Source organism: Giardia duodenalis, assembly GCF_000002435.2.
Source record: "Giardia duodenalis strain WB C6 chromosome Unknown tig00000011, whole genome shotgun sequence".
In the NCBI taxonomy this organism is placed as follows: domain Eukaryota; phylum Fornicata; order Diplomonadida; family Hexamitidae; genus Giardia; species Giardia duodenalis.
Window position 1 is genome coordinate 4,741 of NW_024037081.1, and position 10,013 is coordinate 14,753.

A 10,013-nucleotide genomic window follows, 5' to 3' on the forward strand; every position below is an offset into this window, starting at 1 on the left:
CGTCTTCTACCCCCCAAACAGGCCTGCACTCTTCTTGGTCCACGGGCTATTTGTCTCTTTGTTTCCGCGGCCCAGGGCCTGCTGGTTGCGCCGGGGCGACGCTCATGGTGGATTTTATTTTTTCCAAAATCCAGAATTTGGGCCTGAAGACCGCCCCCGCAGGGCCTGGAGGATGCGGGGAATCGGTCCACCCACACCATGCGCTCGAGCAAAGGCCAAGCACCCACGCCATCACGTCTCATCCAGGACTCCTGCGCCGCCACGGAGGAGGATCGGCACCTTCGCCATCGATCCTCCAGGATGCCCCCCTACCACTCCCCCTCACATGGCACGCCTCCCTCGGGCCTGTATGTCTGCATGCCGCTATGCCCTAACACCGCAGGCCGCCCTCTCCGCGGATCCACTAACACACAGCCTGCAGCGCCTGGCCCCCCTGGCCGTGACCCGCGCGCCCCCGCGCACAGGAGCATACCCCTGGAGCTGGGGAGAAGGCCCCCCTGGCCGCGCCCCCGCCGCGAGACCACGCGGGCACGGGGGCTGGGCGCCCCGGGCGGGCCCTTCCCCTCCGTCGTGAGGCTGCCTCCCCTCCAATGTCCTTACCGCCTTGCGCGCATATTACGTAGTAAACCGCCCCTAAAAAAAAAAAAAAAACCATGCGTTCCGCCCTTTCCGCGCCTTCGGGAACCACGGAGATCGGGGCTTCCTCAGGCCCAGAGCCTCCCAACCACGCTCCAACCGACTCCCACAGGCCCCTACCTAGGGGCACTCCCGATCCTATGACGCTGGGTGACGGCAACGATGCCTCGACGACCGCCATGGCCCGGCCTTCCTCTTGCGAGCCCCTCTGCGGCTCCCACGGGCCCCCATCCCCCCAGCCTGGGCCTGGCAACAGCCGTTCCGCCACGGACAACTCTCCCAATGAGTCTTCTCCTGTCCATGGCTTACAGGGCTCCGGGGCCTCGGTGGCCCGGGACGCCTCTCCTCCCTGCCTGTCGAACGACCTTCTGCCCTGTGGCCAGGAGCCCCTCCCGATTCCCGACGACGGCCTCCCATACGACCTGGGCCACGACAACTCCCCGTCCATCACGGACGAGCAGGAGGCCCGGGGCGCAGACCTGCCTGCTCCTGGGGGCCGTACGACTGTCTGCGAGCGCTGCGGAGAGGTGCTGCCTGACTCTGCGGCGATCGATGTCCACATCGGGATGCACCATCCGCCTCCCGGTTCACCTTCTCCGTCGCGCAGCCCTTCTCCGCTGTCGGGGTCTGCCCCTCCACCTGCAGCCGCCGAGCCCTCTCCCTCGCCAACGCCGGACCCTGTGTTCCCGTATGCATGCAGCATGTGCCGGGCCCGATACAAAACGGAGAGGGGGCTGAAGGCCCATATCGCCAGGCTCGGCCACTACCTCCCGCTCGACGCCACAGTCCCCGAGCGCATCGGGGTGCCTAGTGGCAGCCCGTCCCCTGAGCTGCTTCGCCTCCTCACTGACGTATTCACAGAGATGGCGGGGCGCCTTCCTCCTGTAGAGGCCCTAGCGCGCTTCCTCTCGACGTGCCGCCGCATGGAGGGCTCTGGACGGCTCCCCCCGGCGCAGTCGCTTCTCCGGAAGGGGCTGCTCGGCCGGGCATGGCAGGCGCTGTTGAGCGAGACGTCCTCTGCCGCCAGGGTCCCCGAGCCCCAGGGCAAGGAGCGGGAAGCGATTGTCCATGAGCTCCACCCGCGCCCCATGCCTGTCTCTCTGCCCCCCGTCCATCACGTGCTCGGCCCGTCGCCCAAGATAACGGCCAAGGCGCTGCTGAAGGAGCTGCAGGCGATGAGGCCTGTCGCGGCCGGACCCTCTGGGCTGGGGAAGCCTCACCTCCTGCACCTTTGTGGGGCCGCCGGGGCTGCGGAGCTCTTCACCTCTGTCCTGACGACCCTCTTCTCCAGCAGGAACTGGGCCCAGCTCCAGCCCCTGTGCGAGTTCAGGCTGAAGCTTCTGCCCAAGTCTGGCGGCCGATGGCGCCCTATCGCAGTGCAGGAGACGCTTCTGGTCGCCTTCCACCGCTTGCTCCTGCGTCGGACTCCCGCGCTCCGCAAGCTCCCGGCGTGGCAGCTGGCCTTTGAGCACCTCGCCCAGATGAAGGCGATCCGCGCGGCCGAGGAGCTGAAGAGGACACACCACCTGCTCACGGTGGATGTGCGGAATGCCTTCAACAGCGTCCCGCATTCCGTCATCCTCTTTGCGCTCCGCCGGGCAGGGGTGGTCCAGCCGACCGTCGCGTACATTGAGTCGTTCCTCGCGGCTCGGCACTCCTCGGACCTCCCCGCGGTCCCAGCGGGCGTGCCACAGGGGGACCCGCTGTCCATGGCGATGTTCTGCCAGAGCCTTGTCTGGCCGGTGGAGACGTACCTCGGCCAGTACAAGGTCGTTGCATACGCCGACGACCTCGTCATTGCGTCAGAGGAGGCGATTCCCATAGATACCGTGAAGAGTGACGCGCAGTCTGCCCTCTCCCGCATAGGGCTCACGGTCGAGCTCTCGAAGTGCTCCTCGACCCAGGCCGGGGCGATCTCCTTCATGGGCACCCGCGTGCTCAAGCACTCCTCCTTCAACCTCGCGCAGACATCGGCCCGCCGGCTCCACGAGCATCTCGCCGTCCTCCGTGCTTCGGGTCTCTCACTCCACGACCGCCTCAGGCTCCTGTCTGCCTGCGTCGTCCCTGCAGTTAACTATGGACCCCTTGTTGACGACTACCCGGGCCCGTCCCCCTATGCCGACGTCGATGCGCAGATAGTGGAGGAGGTCGCGACCCTTCTGGAGATCCCCGAACCCCTTGCGAAGACCCTTGCTCTGACGCCCCGCGCGAAGTACGGCCTCGGACTGGTGCTGCCCCATCACTACTACGACGAGATGCACAGGCAGCGCCAGGACATGAAGGCGGGCGTCTTCCGCGAGCTGAGGAAGAAGCGCCTGCAGGACACGGCCGCGCTCCGATCCTTCCTGCCGCTCGCATTGCTGGGCTGCGCACCCCTGGACAACACGCAGGTCCTGTTCATAGGGGACTGCTTGGCGGGGAGGTACCAGCGGGGCCGGCCGATGGGCACGTGCTGCCACTGCAAGCAGCCCTTCCTTCCCAGGCACCATCTGGTGTGCAAGGCCATTAACGGGATTCACGTGGCGCGGCACGACAAGATTCTGGACGCCCTGCTCGCGTGCTCCCGCGGTCGCGCTGGGTCTGTTGTGCGCAATCCCACGATCCCAGTGGATCACCTCCAGCCTGACCTTGTCATCGGTGGGGGCTTCGGGGACTTGGTGGTCACTGTCCCGTGGAGGCTGGAGCGGTCCTATGCCCTGAAGGCCGCCAAGTATCGCCCCCTCGTGCTCCAGGGGCGGGCGGCCCACATCCTCCCCGTCGTGGTCGGTGCTGACGGCGTCCTGCACCACCTGTCTGCGGCCGGACTCGCGTTCGCCGGCGTGGACCTTGCGCGCTTCATGCAGGAGGCGGCGCAGGTCATCCTCTGGCACTACAGGCTGTCGGCCCTCCTGTACGCTGGGCTGCGAGTGGAGAGGCCGGTGCACCGCCCCGCCCCTGCAGTATCCCTGCCGGAACCGGCTCCCAACGAGGCTCGGGCTACTCCTCCTACTCCCCTCACCCCTGCCATGTGGAGCCCTGGCACGTCGCCCTCCGTAGAGATCATGGCCGATCTCAGCCAGCATCCTGATGCGGCAGTCCCTCCTCCCTGGGGTCCTGCTGAGGTCTCCTCCTCGATCACCTGGGGCACCGATCACCCCGCACAGCCGGATGCAAACGAACGCCCAGACCCCTTCATGTGCTCAAGGGCCCCCTCCCCGCCTCCACTGGATGACGACAGCCCCGACGATGCAGGAGCACCCGAGCCGGTGCACAAGGCCCTGCCGTCCTTCTTCAAGCGCGTCGGTCCTCCCAAGCCGCATGCCCCTGATGGCTTCTACCCCTTCAAACGCATCGACACGGGGCGCTAGTGGTCATGCTTGGGCACCCTGCCCGCTGTCGGCTGCCCCACAGCGCGAACGGACCCCTGGGCCTGCGTGCCGAGCTGTCTCCCCTGGTACTCCTCGCTCGCACCCGAGGCCTCTTGCCCCTATCATTCGGGTGTGCATCACGTCCAGACACGGTGCGATAGATGCCTAGCCGCGATGCCATACACACTCGACCAGGCCGGGCCAGGCCGGACGCCCCCCTGGATGGCCAGACACCCGCCCTGCCTACGTTTGGGCACTTCCTCGATGGGACTCGTCATCTGCCCACGCCGCAGCCCGGTGTTCGTCTGTCTGTCCTCCCGGGCAGCGGCGGTCCTTGGGTGCTGAGTCTGGCGAGCTGGTGCTGGGGGAAGAGGCTAGCCCCGTGTGTCATTCGTACCATCGCACCGCGCCGTGCTGATCCCCCCATGGAACTGCCCGCCAGTGGCCGCCTCCGGTCCGGGGCGGCACAGCCCTGGCTCGGGCCATCCTCTGCTGCAGCGCCCCGGTGCCCCCTGGAGAGGATGGCCGGGTGCTATGTGCTACTGAGCCCTCGGGTGCATCGCTTCCCCACTGCCCCCCCTCATGTACCCACTCTGGGCGCCCCGGTACAGGGAACCTGGTCACTCTGGCCCTGGCCTCCAGGTGCTTGCCCTCCAATGGGCCATCCCTCATGCGCCTGTGTTTGCCTGGCCCATTCTCCCCTGCTCCTCTCTACCTCTCCTGCTCGGTCTCCGCTGAGTCGCGGTGACGGCTGTTGACAGTCCCGGCCGGGCCCCCAGGTTTCGCTCCATACCTGGGCCACATGCCTCCCACCAGCGCTGGCACCACATGGGTTGCTTGTCACAGATGGGACTGGCACGCACAGAAGAATATGGCTCCACGGCGCTCTGCCGGTCTGTCCTGAGCTGGCGTCATCAGCCTGGACCCGCCCTTAGGGGGCCTCCTCCATCACCCGTGCCTCCCCACACCACCTCCTAAGCCGTCAGTCTGCTCTCTCAGGCGTGACCTTCTGTCGGCCTCCTGGGCCGTATGGGACCACCGCCCCGCTGCCCCCGCCATCTTGGCCAGACGCCTCCGGTGAGCCACCATTCTGGAATAGCACGACACGTGTGGATGGGCTAGCTATGGCGCACGGTCCGCACCCTCCCTTCTCACGGACTCCCGGGGACAGTCCGGACGCGTCTCCCTTGTCCCCCGAATCGGTGGCCCCGGCCGATCCCCATCGTGCATCCTTATATGGGGCACTGCACACACCTGTCCACGCTGTCCCCTTGGGCCGGCCACAGCTCACCCCGTGTGTCGATGGGCCAGAATTTGGGCTCCCCAAACCCCTCCACCCCCAAGCTGTTTCCTCGCCGGTTCTCTGGGCTCGCGCTTCCCTTTTTAGTGCAACAGCATTATGGTGCCTCGCGTATGTGCGCGGTGCAGTGGGCCGGTCTGTAGGCCTGCCTTTGACTGGAATCCTGGATCCCTGGGTTTCTGGCCCGACGCGTCGTCTTCTACCCCCCAAACAGGCCTGCACTCTTCTTGGTCCACGGGCTATTTGTCTCTTTGTTTCCGCGGCCCAGGGCCTGCTGGTTGCGCCGGGGCGACGCTCATGGTGGATTTTATTTTTTCCAAAATCCAGAATTTGGGCCTGAAGACCGCCCCCGCAGGGCCTGGAGGATGCGGGGAATCGGTCCACCCACACCATGCGCTCGAGCAAAGGCCAAGCACCCACGCCATCACGTCTCATCCAGGACTCCTGCGCCGCCACGGAGGAGGATCGGCACCTTCGCCATCGATCCTCCAGGATGCCCCCCTACCACTCCCCCTCACATGGCACGCCTCCCTCGGGCCTGTATGTCTGCATGCCGCTATGCCCTAACACCGCAGGCCGCCCTCTCCGCGGATCCACTAACACACAGCCTGCAGCGCCTGGCCCCCCTGGCCGTGACCCGCGCGCCCCCGCGCACAGGAGCATACCCCTGGAGCTGGGGAGAAGGCCCCCCTGGCCGCGCCCCCGCCGCGAGACCACGCGGGCACGGGGGCTGGGCGCCCCGGGCGGGCCCTTCCCCTCCGTCGTGAGGCTGCCTCCCCTCCAATGTCCTTACCGCCTTGCGCGCATATTACGTAGTAAACCGCCCCTAAAAAAAAAAAAAAAACCATGCGTTCCGCCCTTTCCGCGCCTTCGGGAACCACGGAGATCGGGGCTTCCTCAGGCCCAGAGCCTCCCAACCACGCTCCAACCGACTCCCACAGGCCCCTACCTAGGGGCACTCCCGATCCTATGACGCTGGGTGACGGCAACGATGCCTCGACGACCGCCATGGCCCGGCCTTCCTCTTGCGAGCCCCTCTGCGGCTCCCACGGGCCCCCATCCCCCCAGCCTGGGCCTGGCAACAGCCGTTCCGCCACGGACAACTCTCCCAATGAGTCTTCTCCTGTCCATGGCTTACAGGGCTCCGGGGCCTCGGTGGCCCGGGACGCCTCTCCTCCCTGCCTGTCGAACGACCTTCTGCCCTGTGGCCAGGAGCCCCTCCCGATTCCCGACGACGGCCTCCCATACGACCTGGGCCACGACAACTCCCCGTCCATCACGGACGAGCAGGAGGCCCGGGGCGCAGACCTGCCTGCTCCTGGGGGCCGTACGACTGTCTGCGAGCGCTGCGGAGAGGTGCTGCCTGACTCTGCGGCGATCGATGTCCACATCGGGATGCACCATCCGCCTCCCGGTTCACCTTCTCCGTCGCGCAGCCCTTCTCCGCTGTCGGGGTCTGCCCCTCCACCTGCAGCCGCCGAGCCCTCTCCCTCGCCAACGCCGGACCCTGTGTTCCCGTATGCATGCAGCATGTGCCGGGCCCGATACAAAACGGAGAGGGGGCTGAAGGCCCATATCGCCAGGCTCGGCCACTACCTCCCGCTCGACGCCACAGTCCCCGAGCGCATCGGGGTGCCTAGTGGCAGCCCGTCCCCTGAGCTGCTTCGCCTCCTCACTGACGTATTCACAGAGATGGCGGGGCGCCTTCCTCCTGTAGAGGCCCTAGCGCGCTTCCTCTCGACGTGCCGCCGCATGGAGGGCTCTGGACGGCTCCCCCCGGCGCAGTCGCTTCTCCGGAAGGGGCTGCTCGGCCGGGCATGGCAGGCGCTGTTGAGCGAGACGTCCTCTGCCGCCAGGGTCCCCGAGCCCCAGGGCAAGGAGCGGGAAGCGATTGTCCATGAGCTCCACCCGCGCCCCATGCCTGTCTCTCTGCCCCCCGTCCATCACGTGCTCGGCCCGTCGCCCAAGATAACGGCCAAGGCGCTGCTGAAGGAGCTGCAGGCGATGAGGCCTGTCGCGGCCGGACCCTCTGGGCTGGGGAAGCCTCACCTCCTGCACCTTTGTGGGGCCGCCGGGGCTGCGGAGCTCTTCACCTCTGTCCTGACGACCCTCTTCTCCAGCAGGAACTGGGCCCAGCTCCAGCCCCTGTGCGAGTTCAGGCTGAAGCTTCTGCCCAAGTCTGGCGGCCGATGGCGCCCTATCGCAGTGCAGGAGACGCTTCTGGTCGCCTTCCACCGCTTGCTCCTGCGTCGGACTCCCGCGCTCCGCAAGCTCCCGGCGTGGCAGCTGGCCTTTGAGCACCTCGCCCAGATGAAGGCGATCCGCGCGGCCGAGGAGCTGAAGAGGACACACCACCTGCTCACGGTGGATGTGCGGAATGCCTTCAACAGCGTCCCGCATTCCGTCATCCTCTTTGCGCTCCGCCGGGCAGGGGTGGTCCAGCCGACCGTCGCGTACATTGAGTCGTTCCTCGCGGCTCGGCACTCCTCGGACCTCCCCGCGGTCCCAGCGGGCGTGCCACAGGGGGACCCGCTGTCCATGGCGATGTTCTGCCAGAGCCTTGTCTGGCCGGTGGAGACGTACCTCGGCCAGTACAAGGTCGTTGCATACGCCGACGACCTCGTCATTGCGTCAGAGGAGGCGATTCCCATAGATACCGTGAAGAGTGACGCGCAGTCTGCCCTCTCCCGCATAGGGCTCACGGTCGAGCTCTCGAAGTGCTCCTCGACCCAGGCCGGGGCGATCTCCTTCATGGGCACCCGCGTGCTCAAGCACTCCTCCTTCAACCTCGCGCAGACATCGGCCCGCCGGCTCCACGAGCATCTCGCCGTCCTCCGTGCTTCGGGTCTCTCACTCCACGACCGCCTCAGGCTCCTGTCTGCCTGCGTCGTCCCTGCAGTTAACTATGGACCCCTTGTTGACGACTACCCGGGCCCGTCCCCCTATGCCGACGTCGATGCGCAGATAGTGGAGGAGGTCGCGACCCTTCTGGAGATCCCCGAACCCCTTGCGAAGACCCTTGCTCTGACGCCCCGCGCGAAGTACGGCCTCGGACTGGTGCTGCCCCATCACTACTACGACGAGATGCACAGGCAGCGCCAGGACATGAAGGCGGGCGTCTTCCGCGAGCTGAGGAAGAAGCGCCTGCAGGACACGGCCGCGCTCCGATCCTTCCTGCCGCTCGCATTGCTGGGCTGCGCACCCCTGGACAACACGCAGGTCCTGTTCATAGGGGACTGCTTGGCGGGGAGGTACCAGCGGGGCCGGCCGATGGGCACGTGCTGCCACTGCAAGCAGCCCTTCCTTCCCAGGCACCATCTGGTGTGCAAGGCCATTAACGGGATTCACGTGGCGCGGCACGACAAGATTCTGGACGCCCTGCTCGCGTGCTCCCGCGGTCGCGCTGGGTCTGTTGTGCGCAATCCCACGATCCCAGTGGATCACCTCCAGCCTGACCTTGTCATCGGTGGGGGCTTCGGGGACTTGGTGGTCACTGTCCCGTGGAGGCTGGAGCGGTCCTATGCCCTGAAGGCCGCCAAGTATCGCCCCCTCGTGCTCCAGGGGCGGGCGGCCCACATCCTCCCCGTCGTGGTCGGTGCTGACGGCGTCCTGCACCACCTGTCTGCGGCCGGACTCGCGTTCGCCGGCGTGGACCTTGCGCGCTTCATGCAGGAGGCGGCGCAGGTCATCCTCTGGCACTACAGGCTGTCGGCCCTCCTGTACGCTGGGCTGCGAGTGGAGAGGCCGGTGCACCGCCCCGCCCCTGCAGTATCCCTGCCGGAACCGGCTCCCAACGAGGCTCGGGCTACTCCTCCTACTCCCCTCACCCCTGCCATGTGGAGCCCTGGCACGTCGCCCTCCGTAGAGATCATGGCCGATCTCAGCCAGCATCCTGATGCGGCAGTCCCTCCTCCCTGGGGTCCTGCTGAGGTCTCCTCCTCGATCACCTGGGGCACCGATCACCCCGCACAGCCGGATGCAAACGAACGCCCAGACCCCTTCATGTGCTCAAGGGCCCCCTCCCCGCCTCCACTGGATGACGACAGCCCCGACGATGCAGGAGCACCCGAGCCGGTGCACAAGGCCCTGCCGTCCTTCTTCAAGCGCGTCGGTCCTCCCAAGCCGCATGCCCCTGATGGCTTCTACCCCTTCAAACGCATCGACACGGGGCGCTAGTGGTCATGCTTGGGCACCCTGCCCGCTGTCGGCTGCCCCACAGCGCGAACGGACCCCTGGGCCTGCGTGCCGAGCTGTCTCCCCTGGTACTCCTCGCTCGCACCCGAGGCCTCTTGCCCCTATCATTCGGGTGTGCATCACGTCCAGACACGGTGCGATAGATGCCTAGCCGCGATGCCATACACACTCGACCAGGCCGGGCCAGGCCGGACGCCCCCCTGGATGGCCAGACACCCGCCCTGCCTACGTTTGGGCACTTCCTCGATGGGACTCGTCATCTGCCCACGCCGCAGCCCGGTGTTCGTCTGTCTGTCCTCCCGGGCAGCGGCGGTCCTTGGGTGCTGAGTCTGGCGAGCTGGTGCTGGGGGAAGAGGCTAGCCCCGTGTGTCATTCGTACCATCGCACCGCGCCGTGCTGATCCCCCCATGGAACTGCCCGCCAGTGGCCGCCTCCGGTCCGGGGCGGCACAGCCCTGGCTCGGGCCATCCTCTGCTGCAGCGCCCCGGTGCCCCCTGGAGAGGATGGCCGGGTGCTATGTGCTACTGAGCCCTCGG

The 10,013-nt window shown here is 66.9% G+C and overlaps 2 protein-coding genes across 2 annotated transcripts; both read left to right on the forward strand.

Moving 5' to 3' along the window:
• Window positions 1–653: 653 nt before the first annotated feature.
• Window positions 654–3,983, forward strand: GL50803_0061815 (putative Reverse transcriptase/endonuclease; the record flags this gene model as incomplete). Its single annotated transcript, XM_038046298.1, has 1 exon — window positions 654–3,983. One exon carries the CDS (start codon window positions 654–656, stop codon window positions 3,981–3,983), a length of 3,330 nt encoding a protein of 1,109 aa, XP_037901527.1.
• A 2,146-nt stretch (window positions 3,984–6,129) lies between these two features.
• On the forward strand, window positions 6,130–9,459 carry GL50803_0061818 (putative Reverse transcriptase/endonuclease; the record flags this gene model as incomplete). Its single annotated transcript, XM_038046299.1, has 1 exon — window positions 6,130–9,459. The coding sequence occupies one exon, from the start codon at window positions 6,130–6,132 to the stop codon at window positions 9,457–9,459; it is 3,330 nt and encodes a 1,109-aa protein (XP_037901528.1).
• Window positions 9,460–10,013: the final 554 nt, after the last annotated feature.